The following is a 22,357-nucleotide window of genomic DNA, read 5'->3' on the forward strand; positions in this document are numbered from 1 at the left end:
AAAAATGTTGATACAGAGGGTGCAACCTAGGGTGTCACCAACAGGGGGCCCCAGTGAGCCACATGGCTGTATAATTTTTTTCATTTCTAAATAAATGTAATTATTTTTAAAGATGTTTAAATGTTTTTATTTTGTAATAACCGCTTGGCTATAAAACAAAGTTTCCATTTATTAAAAATCACTTTTCAATCAATAGCTTTTTCTCTTATTTTGTCTGTGACGCCATCGATATGAACCCAGCACCTGGTGAGCAGACAGCAAGGCATAAAAACGTAAAAGCCGATTTCTGAGGATAGCTAGAAGTGAGCAAATACTTAAATGTCAAAAATTGACAACGTAATTTAAGAAAATAACTCATGAAAACAACATTTCTTCCTGCATTGGAGCGACACCGGGCAGGGCTAGCCTCCTGGCAAGCAGGTTCAAGCAGGGTCAGCTAGCATTAGCATTAGCAGCACCTGCATTAGGTTCCATTCATGGCAAGGAAGGGCCCGCGGAGGACAGCAGCAGGGGCGAAGACAAGACCATCTGGCTATAAAGTCACCTGTAACATTGTATCAACTTATATAGCTCTCAGGTGGGCTAGGTTATAACAGAGGAATCACATCCTTCTTGGATAAGCAGTGAATGGAAGGCACTGTCAAACCTGGCCTAAAATAGACTATTGACAACCATGTTTGAACAATGTCTAAACCATCATGAGTCTGGAATATGACTTGGTTTGCCAGCAGGACTTTGCGGACATTAAACTTGAAGAAGAGCTGGAAAAAATCACCAAAGGGTGAGTTAGCGATTTTCAAAATGGTTGTTATTGGGCTCAGTTCTTGCATTTGCTGTGTATTACTGGCTGATGTTGACTTGTAATGCCTCTGAGGGTTTTTGTGCGCAGTGCTGAACGTGTAGAATGATCATTTATGGTGTTTCCTGTTGTTTTTCTTAACAGTACAGTGGTCAGATAACTTGTGATTTTGTGGTCTAAGAAAAATGAGCCAGCGAGGAGCAGACTTCACCTGAGGGGACAAACCAATCTGACAGAGGAAAGAAAAGGCACCAGCCAAAGACTTGGTCTAATCTTTATATACATGATAATTAGTCACCAGTTACAAGACACATATTTATATACTACAGGAACACAGATACTACAGGTACTCAGTGTATGTTTTACTGTTTGTTTTTTTTTACCTGCATGTTGAAGAAGAGGCAGTCATGGGGTTTGTCTTCAGACTTGGAGGATGAGGAGAGGGCTGCGGACCTAGATCAGTCACAGCCCTCAGTCACCATATCCCCCCTCATTCACATTAGCCACCGGTCTAAATTTGAAGAGAGTGCATACTCCAGGCAGTCTCTTCAAATGTACACAGATGTCCCTACTGCTGAGGAATGCTGTACAACAGAAATGTTCTGCCTCCTTTTCATGACTCCTTTTTAAAGAACAACGCTTCGCATTCATTTTTCCACTGAAGTGCATATTGTTTAAGTTTAAACCAAATGGCCACAGACTTAGAGACGTGATGTAGAGAAGTGTCATCTTTCAAAAGAAGAAGGTGAAATCAGACTCTCTTCTTGCAGGAGGTGTAAGTGTTAGATAAGGGAACCTTCCCACTGGCAGCAGAATACGTCTCCTACTCTCTATGGAGAAAATGAATGCGAAATTGACTTCAGCTCAGCTCTGTGACCTTTCAAATTATGGCTGACAGAACTACATTTTGTTGCATCCTTCAGCAGAAGACAAACCCTCAGAGAGCCTTTTAGTGTGACGTCATTATTGCTTACAGAGAAAAAGAAAAAGCTTTTTTTGTGTACATAGACACAGCGCAGATTCACAGAGGGCCCTATAGATAGACAGGAGAGCAGGGCTGAACCTCTGCTTGCTTTCATCATGGGGGAGGGAAACGTCTGACTCAGAGGAGCCTTTAATACAAGCAGCAGAGCGTGACTGAGTGTGGGTTTCTCAAGATTAGATAGAGGATTTACCACAAGGAATGATGGTGAACGTTTTATTGCTCATACAGTGACAGCTTCTGGCGATATTCAATATGATGAGTAACACTGTACAACTAATTCACAGGGTTTTGGTGAATGCAACTCATGAATCTTTGCCACTGAGCTCTGTTGTAGTATGTGCCTCTCTCCAGAGTGCAGAAAGTGGGCTTCATATTAATGCTAAAGGCCTGCTGTGAAACCACATTAGTGATTTGAAAAAATCAACAGCGAATCACAGGGGGCAGAAAACTACTGCGTGGTCACAACATGCTTCAACATCTTAGTCCATACAGAGCAGCACAGAACTGCCAACATTTACAAAAAACAGAAGAAATATCTTGTTATAATGACAATTGTAACAATAAATATCTTGTTATAATGACAAAACACCAAGCATTTTGTAGTAATAATAATAATAAAGTGTCTCATTGTAAGAAGAAATAAAATGTTCTTATGTCATAAGTTTTGTAGAGAACAGCCAAAGACCCAAAAGACAGTTTTAGCCACATTGGCAACACTGTGGTTGAACTATTGGATGAACTGTCCTGAAATTTGCTGCATGTATTCATGGTTATTAGAGGAATAACAGGGTCCAAATAAATGTATTTAACATTCTCCTTGTTTATAACTATGGTGGACACTCCTGATACAAGCATCTCATTTGAAAAAGAAATCTTTGTCATTATAACAAGATCCTAGGAAATCATTTCTGTCTCACTGTGGCAGCTGTGCTTCTCTGGAGTTTACAGCTCTGAGAGGTCTGTGTACAACATCTGTGATCTAAAGGAGTCGCAACACAGTTATACAGTAGGTGAGGATCAAACTCAACAGCAGCTCAGTTTACTCGTGTTCCTTATCGCTAATTAACGGCATGCTAATCATCTAACACCTGCAGAGTTGTAATGAAAACCTACAAACTACTGATACAGTTTGATTTGGCAAAATGGTTTTTAAGGCTGATACTGATTTAATTTAAAATCAAAGCTGCAGATTGGAGATGCTGTGTTTTAAGTTGATAATAGACATCTTTATGTGTTTTTCTGAGATTTCTAATCATGCTAAGTTTAGAAAGCAGGGTGAAACAGCAGCTAGGCCACAACAAGACACTGTGACTCTCCAGTGAAAGCCAGACTGGTTCAACGCCTTTAGGCCTTTATAAGTTAGCAGCTCCTGAAGGCAGAGGCTGATGCCCCCCGGATGATCAGTAACAACACATCTTTACATCCACCTCAGTCTGGTGGTGGGTGGGAGATTTGGACAGTCCATCATCTGACTGGTTAAAGTCAATATCTGACCCATTTACAAGACAGAATTAATATATGTACACTCCTCTAGCACTCGAAAGTCACAAGTAGTACTCACATCCATGGCCAAGTGAATAGTTGCAACGACTGTGGTTTGTTTTCTGGTACTTCACCCTTCTCTGGGCATCAACCGGCGCTTCTAGAGACAGTATTGTAGTGATGGTTTCACAGAGGGATCCAGTGGCTTTAGTTTGTTGAGTTTAATGTCTCAGTAGTACACTCCTCAGAGCTAGATGCCCCTATCAATGAAGAAGAATCTCGCAAAAAAGAAAAACACCTTATTTTGACCCACTTCACAAAGTCTCCAAGGACTTTCTGGGCCATGAGGTACATTCTGCTCCACTGAGTCTGGTTCTCTTTGCTAGTCAGTCCACAGAATGGTTACAGGAGAGTGTCCACATCTCACAAAACAACTGACGTCCCTCTGTGCCTAGGCTGACAAACCAGTAGCTGTTATCAGATAAATCATCTCTTTTAATATCACACCTGCTGGGTGTTTCGTCAGCCTCGACTGGGCCAGGATGGAGGCATGATTTACAGAACCTGGTTTACACCGACATCCTGACACTTGGAAATTCACTCCATCAATCGAAAAATAGCAAACGGCAATGTTACAGTGTTAGGGACTGTTGGCCAGTAATTAATGTACCCATATGATCGTTAAGTGGACCCCACCACCAAACAGTGATTGTCCAGTCAGCTTACTAATTACTAATGGTCAATTGCTTCAACAACAAATTAAAAATATAGCAATTAGAGGAACAAAATAATTATTTTTAGTACTTTGAAGGTGACAGACAATCAGAGTTTTGACCTGGGTCAGAATTTACTTTTCATAGTATATTTGTGGTATAGTTAATTTATGGTCATAAAGTATGGTCGCATACTGTAATGCTAGAATGTGTATTAGAAAGAAAGTTACACATTTAATGCAAAGTGACAGAAGCTTTTCCACTGATTAGTCTTGGTATGGGTGCTATTAGCTTTATCAGAAAGCGATTAATATGACTAATATGAGACTTTTCATTATAGTATCATCATATAAAAGGGTTATTATTTGATGATTACATAGTTTTTAGTTAATTATGAAGCATTAAAGAGGTACTATGTAGGTGTGTTTTGTGTTAGGTATACTAAAGTCATTGAATATTAATAATTAATAAGAAATGTCTTGTACTGTATGTCTTTGCCAGATGTTGTAGGCAAGTGCAGTAGTGTGAAAGGTAGCATAAAGACTGAGTCTCTATGACTTAGTGAAGCTGGTGCAGCACTTTCAGCTGTGCAGAGACAGCAGAGAGCGGGCACTCCATTGAGCATCTTGATCAGATCAAAAGATTGAATTTTAATGGTGCTGTGGGACCATATGAGCCAACGTCAGTGGATTAGCTATCCTGGAATTTATGACTGGGATGTCTAGTGCTGATGCAGAGTGTCTCTTGACACTGCATCTTTATTTACAGAGAGAAATGTTTTCAGGCTACTGAGACCCAAAACTGGGCAGATTCTCTTTATGTTATTTGAAGGACTATGAACAAAATGATTGGGAAACACACATATTCACTTACTTGATGAAAAGTGTAATACCATGTACATCTGTATGCTAAATATGAAGCTACAGCCGGCTCGGCATAGAATAGAGACTGATGCGGGGGGATACAGCTAGCTAACATCAAAAAGGTAACAAAATTTGCCTGCCAGCAGCTCTAAAGTGCTCCGATTAACACATTATCACCTGTTTGCTTAATCCACACACAAGCACAAATCTGATATTGTTGGTTGATTCTTCTTTACTTTTTGCTAGAGCCGAACAGCGCAGTTCCCTCCTGCTGCAAGGTAGTTATCGCTACCAGACTTTACTGTATCTTTCAGGTGTGTAGCTTGTTAGTTCCATGAGTTGGTTGAAAACCCTGTGTCCATCTGATTGTGATACAAGAACCCAGATACAGGGCTTTTAATATGCACTTGATGGCTACATACATTAAGCTAAAAGACTGAGGCTAAAGATACTATTTTATTTATGCATTTATTTTTTTACCTTTTAACAAAGCCAAGTTAGTGGCTCCCCCTGCTTTATGTAAACTAATTGGCTACAGATTGTAGCTTTATATTTAGCTAACAGACATGAGGGTGTTGCCAGTTTTCTTATCTAACTCTTGGCAGAATGATAATAGGCATATTTCCTAAAATGTCAAACTATTTAGTAATTAGTGTTACCACATGTGGAAGGCACATGTTCTGCAGCTTTCAACTATCCTGGCCCAACATTAAATGGTTGTGCATCAAGCCAAGTACAACTATAACAAAAATATATTTCCAAATACTCCCCACTCTCCTAAAGAAAACATGATCCAAGAGTGTTTCCATATCTAGAATGCTGGGCTACATAAAGCAGTTATTCCACTGATCTTTTATAATCTGCTGTTAAATTCTTTTATCTGTAGACAAATTTTGGCTGATACAGAACAACAAGTGCCTTTTGCCCCAAAACCAGCAGAAACAGTTATCCTGGCCTCCTTAATTATCTTTATTCATCTCCTGCTAAAGGATTGCCGAGGGGACAGAGCGGCATGCCAATCCGTTAGAGCTTAATTCAATGCTCGGTCGCTTGACATCTTCAACAGACAACAGCTGTCTCAAGACAAAAGATTGTGTCACCTCAGCCCGCATTTATACATGGGCAATATTAATAGAAAGAAAGACGGATGATGAAGCAGAGTGACTGCACAGCCAACCACTTTCAATTTGCTGGTATGGTTAGAAGGTCCTTTCTCTTAGTTGCACAGAAAAATGTATGTGGATGGCTCATTTAAGGAATGGTACACAAAACTATTTTGTATACAGGAGTCTAGGACTGTTTTTTAAGGTTTTGTTTACACCCTTTAGTTCTAATGACAGCAAATCTTAAAGCTGCTGTACAGCTACAGTGACAAGACTGTTTGTTTGACTTTGTAGGAATGGTTTGGAGGAGACTTGTTTCTTTTTCAACTAAAGCATGATAATTTCCATTCATCAGCACATCCAATGTTGTCGGCTAATATTAGCTTAATAAACATCTGGGTAGTGGTGTATGCATCATCTAGTAAATGACAATACCTTGGAGTACAGAATGCCAAAGAATATGTCTGAGGTCATTAGAAACAGTGTGTCTATTACACAGTTTATCCACCAAGTTTATTTTTCGTCTGTAAAATGATCATTCAGTACATATCGTTGTTGCAAGTCTATAACAACCAAATTTTTCTTTCTGTGCATACCCAACAGCAACAAATTTGTCCTACAGTGCTTTTCTTTCCATCCAAAATAGATTGTTTCTTACTAAAGACACTGCCAAGAGTGAGGAGTGACCAAGCACATAAATTAAACTTAAATAAGCATTCAGACTGAATGTAAGTGAACCTCTGCCTTCCTTGGCATTGAAGAGCTTTTATTCTATTTCGGTCTTGAGCTCCAGAGAGCTAACACAGTTCATGTGATAGCTCAGATTTGAGGTGATTGATTTTAAAATCTACCTGATACTCCAGGTAATCAGGTTTTGGACTTTGCTTCTAAACTTTCTTATGTATCCCTGTTCATGCATAGTCACACAGCTCAAGACAAGTGCAACATTTGTGCTCAAGATGAAAAAATGTTCAAATCCTAATTCACATTGCCTACAGCAAACTGTTTGTTCTTGCCCATTACTGCCTTTTTTCAGACCTTGTATGCAGCCATGCAGCCTCTAAGTTTCATTTCACATTCAGTCTGAACACATCTTGTCAACCTGCATCTCCAGCTGTGCTTTCACATCGACTGGTCACACTGGAGAAGATGCAGTTTTGCACTTTACCTACAGCATTAGGGAGCAGGGTTTGTGTTTACTGAGCCAGCTTACCTTTGGAAACATTTTGGCTTAGGACAGAGAGCACCACTGTTCTGACAGAGATTCAATAATCACATAACGACTGCAGGAGCCACAACTACCGACTATCAAAGAAAGATGTTGTAGAAGGCAGAGGGGGGTGGGCGGTCTTGTGGCACCGCCACTCCAGGCCTTCGGTTGGAGTAGCGCTGCATGGAGGGCAGCAAGTGGCCAGATGGTGACAGGCCTAGCAGCTCCCTGGATCGGCCTGGCCACCTCCGGCTCCATCTGCGACTACCGTAACCAAGCTTGCGGCTTCTCCTCACTGCATGGCCCAACAGCATGGCTGTCTGGGGCCACAGTGGGTCCGTGAAGCTAGAGATGCTGGGCTCCTGAAAGGGGATACAGGACCTGCGCCTCAGTGGGCGTTCTTCTCGGTAGATGTGGTAGGCTGTGAAGAGGTTGGGGCTAAAGTCGGAGCAGGGCTGCTGTGAGCCCTGGGTCAGGGAGATGCGGCCTTCGAGCGACGGCCCCAGCAGGCTGAGGCTAGTTCTGTCCGTGAGCGAGTCCGTTCGGTCTTCATAGCTAAGGTCAGCAGGGGCAGAGCACTGCTGCAGGGGCCAGCCTCCACGACCCTTTCCCCCAATGTCCGCAGTGCTGCCTCCGTCACCACCATCACGCTCTACCCTGACTGCCTCGTCTTCCTCCTCCTCCTCTTCCTGTTCCTCCTCCTCCACCTCCGCTGCCTCCTCCTCTTCCTCCCCCTCTCCCTCAGCCACACCCTCTTCCTCGTCCTCGGTGTTGGTGGGTGGTGGGGAGCGTGGGTCCCGCAAGAAGACCACTATGACAGTGATATTATCACTAGAGCCAGCATCACGGGCTGAGGCCACTAGCTTGTGGGCTACCATAGTGGTGTCTCCAGTATTCTCCTGGAGGTGGTCGCTGACCACCCGCACCGCCTCTTCTGGACTCACTGTGTCCCAGAAGCCATCACAGGCGAGAATCAGGTAGTCTTCTGAACCGTCCAGTGGGAAGATACCATAGTCAGCATCACCACAGATGTAGGGCTTGTGCTCCGAGTCCCCTGTCAACGCAGGTTAGTTTGTTATGGCCAGATCATCCGCTCATTAAGAGCTAGCCTAATAATTTCATAACAGCAGAAGTTTGCACTTTGTAGTTGATCACAGTGGAACAAGTGGACTGTCAGTCAGCAGTAAATCTGTGCCTCATTTTTATTTGTGATCTTTGTGAATTTCAGCTGTTGACCAAAACTGAGGCCGACTCAGCCGTTGACCAATGAGACAGAGAGAAATTCTCAAAGTGACTACCTCCACATGCCTAAACATTTGTATTTGAGACACCTTTGTGTATAAATAAATTACATGTGATATAGGGTGTCTGAGTGAAGGAATAGTTTACCTATTGCTCTGGAAACAGACAAACTGCCATTAACCCTCCATGTGCCGAACCAGATCACACAGCCTCCCAGAGCCTCGATCCTCTGTTTCTCATCCTGCAGAGACAAGAAGCACAGCTGGCTTTAGTTGTGGCCACATGGTACAAAATAGTTTCATCCTAGTGAAACAGTGAATGACTCCATACAGTGCAATACATCCCTCTGTTGTGCACTGTGATCCACCCAATGACATTCTTAGAACAGTGCATTAAAACAGCAGTTATTTTGGGATAGACGAGGTTGCAGATGTTTGAAAATGTACAGTGAGTGTAGAAAAGGGCAGGAACAGGCTGGAACAAAATGATGAAGAGTGGTGTGCCATGTTGTTCCTTATTTGCAGTAGAAAACAAAAACAATGAAAAATAATGTTATCAAAATGTTTTTTATGTTGATGTTAATATTGAATGTTTCTTGAAATAAGCAAAGTGAACATTTTTCTTGTAATACAGAATTTACAAGAACACTAGGGATGTGTATTGACAAGAATCTGGCAATATGATACTATTATGATACAGGAGTTACGATTTGATATATTGCAATACTGTAAACATGATATAGCGATTTAAAAAAAATCTAATCTAAAAAAGCTGTCAAAAAATGAGCAACACACCATCATATGAATAAAAACTCCTGACTTTTTAATGCAATCATAACATGGATCTCCAATTGCATTTGTCACAGTCCCCGTAACATCCAACAACATAGCACTACTTGGCATGTGGACGAGCGAGACTTGCACTTGCACACACATCAAAAAGAAATGTTTGCTCATTAGTAACAGACATTCTTCTGTTTCTATTACTTGTTGCCCCTCTTTATATTTGGAGATGTACAAATATTGCACGTCCTACTAAGTTGGAGGTTTGTGAAAAGTCAGAGATGATATAGCGATTTAAAAAAAATCTAATCTAAAAAAGCTGTCAAAAAATGAGCAACACACCATCATATGAATAAAAACTCAGCCAATTACCGTTTTTAAAAAGAAAATCGGAATCGGCAGGGCAGACTTAAAAAAAAAAGTGTTTTATTTTTAGTACAATTTAATTTTTCATTAGAAAAAAATTACTAAATACCCATGTATCCTGCCAATTACCGTTTTTAAAAAGAAAATTGGAATCAGCAGGTCAGACTTAAAAAAAATCAGAACTCGGGATTGGCTAAGAAAATTTCAATTGGTGCGTCTCTGATAGAAATGATAGATTTGTGCCTGACAGATGTGTACATCTGTAAGTGTGTTACCTCTCTGTCTGGTTTATGTGCTTTCATCAGCTCCACGACCTGTCCTCTCCTGACCAGAATAACCTGGGAGTCTCCCAGCCAGGCCACATGCAACGTCCGGCCCCGCAAGAACGTTACCACGCCTGTTGTACCGCAGCGCAGGTTCTGCAGCACACAGACACACGTTACAGTATTATAGTGTTCAGCTCACACCAAGCAGCAGCTGCACCACTGCTACTTCACCCTTGTTCATCAGTTTACCAAGAGCTAGTTATGTTCCAAGCTATACTGTAATTATCTAATGTGCAACACAAGCCTTAGTATCACAGAAACAGACTCTAAATGTGTGAATATGCTGAAAACATCAAGATCAAAGTTACTCATGTGATTCCATGTTACTAGTAGTTAAAGTGGTGGTAATAAAAACTGTAGTAGTTGCTGCAGTAGTGTTAATAGCAGAGGTGGTAATTGTAGTAGTAGTTCTAGTAGCAGTAGCAACAGTATTAGCTACAGCATTTGAAGTGGCAGTAGTCACAGCAGTTGTAGCACTAATATTAGCAGTAATGGTAGAAGTATCAGCAGCAGCAGCAGCAGTAGTAGTATACAGTATATTACATTAGTAAAAACAAACATTTCAGTTAATATGACAGATTATTATTCTACATCATCCAGGTGTACACTGGTCAGTACAGTATAACTTGATCATGTTAAAGGGTTTGGTTCTGTACTGATGTCTTTACCTCTCGTGAGGCCTTCTTAACAAAGCGCTCATCAGTGAGTTTGAAGGCTCTGCAGAGCGCCTCACCGGGGTCCTGGCTGAAGGATTCCTGATGAACTAAGTTGACGTGGAGGTGGTTGGCAGCGTAAATGGCAGCGTCCACACCCCCATGACCATCAAACACAGCGAAGAAAGCCTGTTCTTCCTGATCCTGAGAGACAATACCAGTTAGTAGGAAGACGTAGTGTTAGTGACAGCTGGCTATTTACCATACTGCAGTGGCAAGAATTAAAAATAAATTCAGAAGACACTCAATAACAAGTATACATACAACAAAAAGGACACTGTGAAATCGACAGCTCCATGCATTAAAACTATATAGTCGCTGACTGTACAACAGTGACTTTGACACATTAAGATCCTGACAACACGAGAGTGGATGAATAAAAACACCCCACTCACCTCCAGTTTTATTCATATAAAATAAAAGCTTTTACCACAGGCACATGGACTAACACTGGTTGTAGTAGTCACATTTTGGATCTGTCATATACAGAGAGTTACTGCTCCCTCAAGATAAGTAAGTCAAAGGCTACGTCTTAGCAAGAAGAGGGGAACTGTCATATAAGCAATCATTATAAAATGGACAGATTTTTCTAAAAAGTAAAATGACAATTTAGGCTTAAGTCTTATTACAAATTCATTTGGTGTAAAATGTAATTTGATATTTGGGCTTTCAGGTTTTCAGGTAACCAGCTCAGATGTGATCCCACTCAAAATAAAAAAAGAAAGGAAAAAATGTAAATGTTTGTACCAATGTGTGCTATCAAAACCTGTTTGCACCAAATTCAGATTGATTGTCACATTCTGGTGTCATTTGTATAACTGGTGAATGAGAGGCTTTTTAGCAACAACTGATTATTACATTTCATCAAAGGGCCTATTTTACAAAAATAATGTACTATTTACAGGCCTATCTCAGGCCACAATTAGCTTAAAATCCATTTAACAATTTTACGCTGCTGCACTTGAATTTATATTGTTGTCCTTTGTTTGTAAATTGATTTATTGTAACATCCTTTAACTTGTGTATTTGTATATTGGTACTTGTAGCTTGGTTCTTTTAACTCATTTATCTATTAATTAATTTATGTTTTACATTTATATTTCTTGTTTTTGTCTGGCTGCTGGAAGCACTTTGGGTTGCCTTTCGGTATGAAATGTGCTAAACAGATCAATTTGCCTCACCTTACTTATGACCACATTTCTATAATAACCACATACAGTATGATGGATTTATTCACAAACAATAACATAATATTATTTAGATCTGTTCAAATCTATCAAATAGAGGTGAACTAGTAAATATCTGTTTACAGTAGATTGTCTTAGTAGATTGTGACTACTGAACATAAGTTGTTGCTTTTGCATGCAGTGGGGTGTGGGGAAGTTGTGTTTACCTGAATGTTAAAGAGTGTGTTGAAGTCAGGGATGATCACGTGCTTGTCCTCCATCTTGCGCCTCATGTTCTTAATGGCATGGATGGAAGTTTCGTAGTATGGCTGTGGACGGCGGCGGAAGGGCAGCTCCTTCAGCCAGAGGCAGCACATCTCAAAGAGTCTATTAAACACCAGCCGGGCCAATGTCACAGACTCGATCTCTAACACAGACACACACACAAAGAATCAGTGGGTCTACGTGCCTTTTTACTGAATATATGCTAAGTCATAGCATTTGCTTATGTTGCTATTACTGTGGTTTCCAGTGGGCAGCTAACCAGTAGAGGGCATAATATGTTCCCTGCCAGCCAGCTAGCTCTGAAGTTTAAGTTTAGATAGTTCACAAGTTGAAACATCACATACCCCTTGTGTGAGCTTTGAAGGTGTCTCTGAAAACTTTATAACTTGCATCTTTCAAAGGCTTGTAACTGTAGTGTGCCCGAGATTGGCACAAAAGTCCAGTCACCAACTGCTCACTGCTGCTGGTAACACTTAATGTTCAATTGAGGTCACAATTAGTCATCACTTTTTGTAGTGTTCTATTGCTAACAGTTGTGTATTATCAAACGATAAAAGACAAAAGGGCTTTGTAGAATAAAAGCTCCTTTTTGTCTGTGTTTCAGTGTCTGTTTGACTGACAGTAGCTGGTAGGCTGCAGGGTGGTATTCCAGAAGGCAGGTGGTCAATCAGTTCCCCTGTTTACTCTAGCATTACTGTAAAAGTCACTGTAAATAAAAAAAATCTGTGGCACATAAGACACAAATCTGTGAATAATCAATTCTCATGTTGTAACTGGTCACATTGTTGGAATATTCCTATTGTTTTTATCATTATGGATGGGAATCAAGAACCGGTTCCAAATTGTCCGATCAATCAGAATCATCATATGCCTCCGACGTTATCAGTTCCTTTTATTGTTGCCGGCATGTTTTTCTGACAGCACTGCATTGAAAAAACTCATGCATCATGATGTCAGACACTGTCTATGCTGCTGCAAACAAGGAGGAGTCATGGTGGAAAGGAAGCAACAGCCCAAAGTGTGGCTTCATTTCATGAAGAAAGATGATTATTTCAAGTAAGGTGGAAACACCAGTAACATTTTAAAACATCTTTTGACACAAAAAGGAACATTATTTATTTTAACATGCTCAAATGTTATTAGGTAGACATTCTGCACTGTATTAAGACTCAGAGACAATAAAATAGTTATGGTGACATTGAAGCCTGTGTAGGCCGCCTGATTTGATTTGATTTGATTTGATTTCTGACATTGAAACCTGTGTAGGCCGCCTGTTTTTCTACACAGGAAATTTGATTTGATTTATTCATTCAAGCATGTAAAACAGTTGATATGTCAACACATGCAATTTCACACATATCCAACAATAATAATTCAATATCAATTTACTTATACCTAGTACATGCTTGAACGGAGTAGGAAGAAGTTAGACTTATCTAGTCCTACCCCATGACATCATTTTACAACTTTTAAGTCCTAAGCAGTATCTCTACATAAATTATTATCCTCCAAACCACACAAGTAATATACTACAGAATTATTAGATTGTTAACATTCTTACATAATTACATTCTTAAATAATTATCTTCTACACCACACAAGTAATATACTAAAGAATTATTACAAAGTGTTAACATTCATACACCACACCCACAATGTTCCATCTAATTAATCATTAAGCCTGTTCTTGCATATATCTTGATTGACACATACCTTTATATTTATGTTTAAACTCATCAATTCTATTACTATTTTTTATGTCCGCATTTAAATTATTCCATAGTTTTACCCCACTTATGGAAATACAAAATCTTTTTTTGGTTGTACGTATAGCATGAATTTTTAAATTTAACTGACCCCTTAAATTGTATCCCCTTGTATGTATTTCCCCAGTTTTCAACACCATACTCTAAGTATGGTAAAATCAATGAAGAATACAGAATCCGTAGTGCTTTCCCGTCCAAAATATATCTAACCCTTGCCAATATCGATATATTTTTTGCTATTTTATGCTGAATATGTCTGAAATGAGATTGATCAGGAAGCAATAAGGGAATTGATAAAGAATCAGACCAATAAGCAGAACTGATAATGTCTTCGGTATCAATAAAATCTTATTAATTCCCATCCATAGTTATCATATCAGATTCTCAAAATCTACATGCTTGTTCTTTATAACTGCAAATCACCAGAATCATTAGGCTATTACAGTACTAGGTTTATCAATAAACTTATGTCGTATCTGGTTTATCTTACTTATCAAGTAGCAGCTATTTAAAAATTTACAGCGCTTTATATTCCATTAAGAACATTTAAGTCTGATAAATTATTAATGAGTAAATAAACTGACTAAAGTATAACCTTTCTCCATCTCAGGGTCTTTCAATACTTATGCTCTGTTTTTAAAGATAAATGCACATTGTTACACATTGTTTCTAGCTCCATTGGATTAAAATGGTGGCTCTGCTTTTCATTTACTCGTTGCCATGCTGAAGCTTCATTTACCTGTTGCCATGGTGAACTGTGGAATTGGTGCTCTGTTGAAATCTTTTTTTAATTCACCATACAGTGAGTTTAACTCGGAGTTGATTGAACCGAGTCTGATCAGCTGATGTGGAAATTGAGTTGGCGTCTGTGTTATCAGAGTTCATGGTTAGGTTCAGAGTTTTTTAAACCTGCTTTTTGGAACGGGCCCCATTAGACAAGCTTGTGGTGTTGTACGGATTACTGAGCAGGCCTACCAGGTACGGGCCCAAGGGGTCAGAGTGCCCCTAGCCCAGAGAACTGTGAGGGGCTTGTTAACCTTAATGACTGGCTCAGTGTGACCATCTCCCTTACATATGGTACAACACTGCTTTAGGCAAGATTCTATTGATTTTATTGTATCAAAATAACACATGTAGACAGATACGGGTTATATTCTGTCGAACTATTGCTTCACTTGGATGTGTCATGATGAAACCAAAAGATATAACTTATGAATTTCTCTCTTTCGAGGAGATACACAGGGCATGTGATTCATAGGACAAATGTGTACTGCATGTGATTTAGGAGACAAACTAATGCTGTGAGCCCACTGTAGTAGCAGTTTAACTGTAAAACTGTAAAAGTTTCAATTAATCTTTCTGCTGTGTCAAAATATAATTGAGAAAAGTCCCCATCCCCAGTGGAAATTATACCCTTGTAGATAGACTCCCAGGGACCTGTTTTACTTTTGCAGAAAGGCAAATGAAAGAAGCTCTCATTGAGAGAGAGATTACAGAAGTTAGTGGAGCAGAGGCAAGCCTAGAGGCGACATCAAGGCTTCTGCTTTCTGTAACAACCAAGAGACAGGCTGTGTGAGCACATGGGCCTGGTCTACTAATGTTTGCTGCAGGTATAATAGTCTATCCTGTCTTTGCCTTGGCCTCCACTCTCACTCTGCTCTCCCAAATCGAGAGAAGCAGGGAGAGAAAATGCCCTATTTCCTCCCTCCGCTCTCACCCCCTCCTCCTTCTAAAGCTACATTCACATCAAACTCTGCCCTTATACTAAACTTCACTTTGTGAACTGTTCAACCTCTCACCCCTCTTGGTACAAATGAAGATGTTTCAGCTGTGCATCTGGGCCACCCACACCACCTTGTAAAACAGAGTACAGTGTGGTAACATCAAATAGGATCAGCTGTTATACAACAAAAGATGTTCCAATTTTAAGGTGCAGAACAGTTTGAGCTTCCACTGCAAGCCCATCAAAATTAAAACATGTTGTGCAACTACCTGAAAATCTTGTATGGTAAAAACAAAACATGGTGCATTGGTGGAAAAAAGTGATACATTACAAGAAAAATGGCAAAAAAGGCTCTGCACAAAATCAGCCACTGTGTTTACATAGTTTCTGGTTACACTACTGATGACATCTAGAAGTCAGTTCTCTTTCAGGAGTCTGTCTATGAATTTGTGAATACACTGAGCATGTTTTATTTAACAATACCTAAGCAAGGTTGAATTTACAACATCTTTTTTGTAAATATTATGAATATTTAGTACAGTTGATGTATTTGTCATATACATATTATCAAAACATTACACGCTAATTCTTGTATTAGACTACCACAGTTACAGACATATGAGTAGACAAAACCTGACGACCATTTTAATTAGCCTGTTAGCCCGTGGTGGATGCACTATACCCAGGTTTAAAGCTGTTAAATGTGGTTTGGAGTTGACTTTATGCCCTCTAGTGGTCAAATACCACTTAATGCAGCTTTGCGGGGGAGAACTGGGACAAAGCCCTTGTGGTTACATGCCTTTGTGTGTGTAGGATGAAATAAGAGAGGGCTCTAATTTGTCTGTGTGCCTATATGTGCATGTGTGCGAGAGAGAGTAGTCCCGTGGGCTCCCCGAGGACTCACGTGGGAATGGGTCGGCTCCATCTTCTACAGTCTTATTGAGGTGGTGGATGGAGAGGTCAGTCTGCAGGATGCTGTCTGTTGTGGCTCTGGCCAGGGCAGCAGCCAGGGAGCATGGACAGTTACTGTGGTGAGGAGAGACGATACAGTTATGAATGGGTCAGGAATTAAAGTCCGCAGATGATGTCAACATTGTCTTGTGTTGTCTGGCCAGTTCTTTGGCAGTAGAATCAAGGTTAAATAGAAAATCTCTGCATGTCGATATTCAGTAGGTCCACAGTATCAACATGCTGGAAGTAACAAACACCAGACTGATGGTTTTGCTATTCTTAGAGCCTTAACAGAAGTACATTTTTCCTTTCCAGTACAGAGCAGACTGAGACATTGACTTGGCAGATATTTTTGGATGATTTTATCTTATCACAGATATTGGTATCAGTATACTGCATGTCTGTTGATACTGTAAGTAATGAAAAGCTGTCACACGGAAATGTCAGAAATATGTTTGAGGTTGTTATATGTGAAGTGCCATTGTTGCCTGCCAGGTAGCAGGCACTGTTTGTTTCTCTCTCCTCTGTTTCCTTGTTCAGTACATATATTTAATAAACAAATGAATGCATCTGTATCAGAAATGTTTATGTTTGAAGAAGACTAGCAGCTCTGTGAGGCTACACTTTCAGCTAAATGCACACAGAGGCAATGCTAAGATGCTGCCATTTAGCCAGTATTAGTGACCTATTAGCATGTTAACTTTTGTTAATTTGCAGCAAAGCTATTTGGTCATAAAGCAACGTATTGAACAAAATATCATGATAAGATGATGGTTTGAGATCAAGGTTTTCCCTAGGCTTTCAAAGGGTTTAGGATGGAGGCTGGGGAGTTTGAAATTATTCAAAGGAAATTTTGATTTATTTAACTTAATTTTTATCTTTATTTTTATCCTTATAATATTTGTGGATGAAAACTGGCAGTACTTATTGTACATATAGTTAAAAGTGTATTATTTTGTTCAGTCCATAGAATTCTCCCTGTTGTTTTAAAATTTGTTTTGATATGTTGCCTAAAGGCCTTTTTATGTTCATTTGGCTTAAGGTGCTTTGCAAGAATACTTGGATGCTGTGCCTAAACCTTTCTATAGCAGGGAAAACCCTGGCCATGGAAAAAAAAAATCAGACATCAGGTTAATACAATTCCTCCAGATGGCCACAAGACTGTGTGTGCCAAATTTTGTTGCAATTGATCAACTAGTTAAGATATGTCTCTCAGAACCACAAATGTGAACCAAAATCAGTCATTAGAGTACATCATCGGGGAACCAGGGTTGTTTGTACAAAACTTTAAGACATTTCTTTGTGTTACCGGCCTGGACTTTTGCCCCTTCCTCTATGCCAATTAGTATGTGGAGATGTTGATCTGGGATTGGCTCCTCAACTGCCTGTCCCTTTTCTTAGCCTGCCGCCTGCCATTCTGGGTCGGACCGGCATTTCAGACTGTGCTGCAATTGATCTCACCTGCTTTAGAAGCACAGTTCAGCTTTCAGTCAGTGCGGCTGTGGTTTGATGGGAGCAGCTTGCCACTGTGCATCTTTTTTTATGTGGTTTTTTTTTTTTTGTGTGTCTGTATCTCTTGTTTATGTAATCATGGCTGGTGATTACTCATTGTGCAGTGTACTTAGGCTTCGTTATGAGACACTCATTTCTTATTTTTTCTTTTGTAGTTTGGATTGATTAGGTGTGTTTGTTTGTGACTTTTTTGTTATTTCAATTTATTTTCTGAAAAGACACCCCAGCTATTTAAAAAAAAAAAAAACTTGCCTTAACCTTTTACATCTGGGTTTTATATTGATTCTCTTTCCCCTAGTGAGCTGGGTCGTAACACTGAATAAGTGAACACAGATCATCTGGTAGTGCTAAATGAAAAATCTGAGGGTCACCAACATCAGTTGCTGCTGTTTCAGACTGGACAGAGCAATGGACATCACTATCTCTGGGAGGAACACTGTTAGCATGGCTGAAAATGATTTTTTAACTCAAACATCAGTATCTGCCTCACATTCAGTGCTAGTCAGGCTATAATACATAACAGGTCATAGAATGACCACACTCATAGAGGCCCTTCAGACACTGATTGTGGCAGTGCTCAGCTGATGTCATGGGAATCAATCAGTTGATTACATTATACAGTATCTTTTGACAAAGTTTGGTATAAGAAAGGCCACAGGAAATAAAGGCCCACATTATAAACCCATTGGATTGTCCAGGAAATGAATTGTCAAAAGTTTCCTTATTGCACAGAGAGTTGACATTTTCAAGAGGAAAAAAAATGCTTATTTAAAAACATTTAAGATTGATATAGCATCCACAGTGACACGCACTCTATCCCTGTAAACGTTTTAACAGCATTCATTTAGGACTTCACTGTGGACCCCAGATATCCTATGAGCTAGATTTACCAGACTGAAGAATATTAACATAATATAACACCTGTTGGAGTGCAGTGGCACATTAGTGCATCTGCGCTGGAGGAGGTGTGTCTCGGCTTAATGTTAAGGAAAGCTAGGGAGGGGGAGGAGGGGTCATTTGAAGGACTGAAGGCGCATTGTACATGAGTCACTGAGATAACTAGGCCACCTCCAGATCGAGGTAACCATGGCAACCCAACTTCTGGATGTTGTGGATTACACTCAAATTAAGTTGAAAATAAACCTGAATTGACGTTATCTTAACGACTCCTTAATTAAGGAGTGAGGGACAAAGCTGGCTTCATCACTGTGGTATAATTAAAGAAGTATCCAATTATTTATTCATGTCTGTCCTGGACAAATCATCTAAGCTGGTAATTTGCAGCCAGTCAGATTCTTTATTCTTGATACATGTACAAAGGGGCAAACTTCAGACAAGAGTAATGAGTTTTATTTAAAAGCTTTTTCTGGTTATGGCATTGTTAGTCCACATTTGGACTTCCTTTTGATCCAAATGTGTATCCCATGCTGGTTAATGTGAATTTCAAGTGTTGCATTGTATATTTCTGAAACTGTGTTTGTATTGGAGGATTGAGCTGCCACACTTCACTTAATTTCTCACTTCCATCCTGATGCTAGACATTATATATCCAGACAGTTTGTGATGTATTTTCTCTGTAGGTCATAGCAGGCTTTAGTTCAGCATAGTTAAACAATAATGATCCAATTTACTAGTATCAGTCTGTATAATGGACCAAACCCTATCCCAGAAGATGCGTCCAACAACAGACCAGCAGAAAAAAAGCAGATGTTGTACTCATGTCATCTCACAGAGCGACATGGTCTTGGTGGTGGTGTCAGCATGGTGGGTCAGTTCACTTTGATGGGCTTCCTGTCACTTCTCCACTATTTGATCATGTGGATTTATAAGCTTCTACAGCTAATAATAGTCTAAGCTAAACTAAGGTTCCCCCACAGCTTCACAGAAACACCTGCATGTTTCCCCCACAGTGGGGGTGCTAACACTCTACAGGCTACATCAATAAATGCTTACAAAAGATCCATTCATATAAGGAAGGTACAAAAGAGGTGCTGGAGTGGTCATCTCGTCTGCCCTCAGTGACTACAGACTGCTTGCCCTAACGTCCCACATAATGAAAGTCCTGGAATGTCTGGTCCTGGACTATCTCACACCTCAGATAAGCACCTCTCTGGGCTGCTGCAGTGATCCAGTTGCAGGGTGCCATTATCCACCAGGTTGAATGACCTCTTTCTCACCTCGACAAAGCAGGCAGCACTGTGAGAGTCATGTTCTTTGATTTCTCTAGTGCGTTTAACAATCCATGGTTGTGTATTGCAGCAGGAACAGGACTAAGTTAAAGGCCATTTCTGTTCTTGGAGAGGAAGTGGAGGGCTACAGATGTATTGAAATTCACCTCGACAACAGACTAAAAATGCATCACAGAGACTGAATACAGGAAGAGACTGAGCAGACTCTTCTCTGTCTGTCTGAAAAATTGTTGAAAAAGGTGAACACAGATCTTTTCCTGCCTGGCAGTGAGAACTGGGGCACATTTTACCAAATATGCATCATGAAGTCATGCATTTTCAGCTTAATGTAGACATGTTTAGCTGATTAAACAAACTCCATACTGAGCATGCAGAGGTGCTGTAGAACCTTTAAGTAATTTGGGACTGAGTGAGAATCGTTCGTGAAACAGGACTATATACATAAGGTTTTCAGGACTAGGGATATGTGTTGTAAGTCTTCTCTTTCCTTAGAAACTACTTTGTTGGGTCCTTGATTTTGTTGTTAAACTGGGTCAAGGGCTAGAAACATCAGAAAGAGAGAAGTGAAACATGCCCCCACAAAGCAGTAGCCATAATAACCTCCTGGGTAAACCTCTCCTTGAAAATGTGGCAGCTGTATTGGTGATATGTCTTGCTCTCCTTTATAAAGGTTAGAACAACTCTGTCAGGACAAAATATGTAACAAATCTGTGAACATGAACTTAATCATCACATTACATACATCTTAGTCTCGTGCCACCATCAAACACAGAGAAGCGACATGCAGTTTTTCAATTCAATATATGTGGAATAAACTCCCAGAAATCTTTCATTTAAATCATGACTCAAAATATTTGTTTTCCATTAAAGTCAAATATGGGGCTATATATTCATATCTGTCTAATTTTTAGGCTTCTGTTTTATCTAATTCTATTATAGCTTATTTAAATAATCTGTTTTACCATTTATATCTTTAAAACAAAATCTTAAAAAGTAAGTAGTAATTGTATTTGTTAGTAAAAGGAGTGGAGCAAGTTCAATATTTAGATAGTAAATGCTTCTTAAAGCAGCACAAAATTGAAATAGTAAAGTACAAGTGCCTCACATTTTACCTAAGTGCATACTTGAGTAAATCTATTTAGTTAATTTCCACCACTGTCTGCAACATTATACTAGAGGAAACAAGATGGATATGAAGCGTGGGTGTTGATCACTATCAGTATTTGGGTTTCTCAAGTCTTTTATATGGGTTTGTTGTATTCCCTCACTTTTGTCCTTGCATCTTAGTCCCACCCACATAAGGCTTGTTAAAAAGATGCAAGGAGAATGTGAGGAAACGCGTTATTAATGACCTGAGACATCCTTTCCTCCTATCCTTTAGCCAAAGCATCCAATCACAAACTGATTTTCACATTTATAACTCGGGGGGGGGTTGTTGTTATAATAGGCAGAAGGATAGTGAAGATTATCAGATAATGTAGGTTTTATTGTTTGACAGTGCAGGTTTTTAACATGTAAAATTTACTGTCTGTCTAGGAGAAGATGAAGCAGGTTGGGGTTATGGCTTTAAAGGCCTAGGGTAACACATACAAACAGGAGAGAGATGTTGCCCCTTGATTCACCAAGCCAGTAGAGGTGGGCTCTTTGTCTTGTATAAATAGAGGGAGTTGGACAATAGTAGCAGAGGACATTGCTATGCTGCAGTGTTAAACTAAAATGGTTCATCACACTGAGCTCTTCCTTTAATTCTTCTGAGAACTAGCAACTCTCAACCACAGAAGAAAACTTTCTATGGCACATTTTCCTCCCTCTCTCTCTCACTCATTCCACCACTGGCTGCCCGGTGGGGGTGGATGCTGAGATGAAGAGCTCTGATTGGCTACGGGGTCACACACAAGAACTCACGGCAAACCAATGGTGACTCCCAGAGGCTTGTGCATCACAGTGAGGTCATGTGGAGCGGAGGAGGATTAAAAGAGAGCTTAATCTCGGTTCACACCATCAGTCTGCAACAATACAACTGACTACATACACAACCAGCAGTGGTTCAACTGGCTATATTAGTCATCAAAATCACACCTTAATAGTCAACTAAAAGATGTTTCTTTCCCACAACATTCAGTCAGCATATAAATGCTGCTGTGTTCTATTTTAGTGTTCTGTGGCTTTTCTTCTGTTTCT

The 22,357-nt window shown here is 39.9% G+C and overlaps 1 protein-coding gene across 1 annotated transcript in view; it reads right to left on the reverse strand.

Moving 5' to 3' along the window:
- Positions 1-7,253: 7,253 nt before the first annotated feature.
- The window catches only part of ppm1e (protein phosphatase, Mg2+/Mn2+ dependent, 1E), a 37,953-nt gene continuing 22,849 nt past the window's right edge, over positions 7,254-22,357 (reverse strand). Inside the window, exons 2-7 of the mRNA XM_020598540.1 lie at positions 16,429-16,550; positions 11,978-12,177; positions 10,540-10,728; positions 9,821-9,964; positions 8,545-8,638; positions 7,254-8,209 (exon numbers count right to left, since the gene is read on the reverse strand). Of these exons, the coding sequence (XP_020454196.1) occupies positions 7,254-8,209; positions 8,545-8,638; positions 9,821-9,964; positions 10,540-10,728; positions 11,978-12,177; positions 16,429-16,550 (1,705 nt within the window). The remainder of the gene's footprint in view (positions 8,210-8,544; positions 8,639-9,820; positions 9,965-10,539; positions 10,729-11,977; positions 12,178-16,428; positions 16,551-22,357) is intronic.

Source organism: Monopterus albus, unplaced genomic scaffold (genome assembly GCF_001952655.1).
Source record: "Monopterus albus unplaced genomic scaffold, M_albus_1.0 scaffold38.1, whole genome shotgun sequence".
In the NCBI taxonomy this organism is placed as follows: domain Eukaryota; kingdom Metazoa; phylum Chordata; class Actinopteri; order Synbranchiformes; family Synbranchidae; genus Monopterus; species Monopterus albus.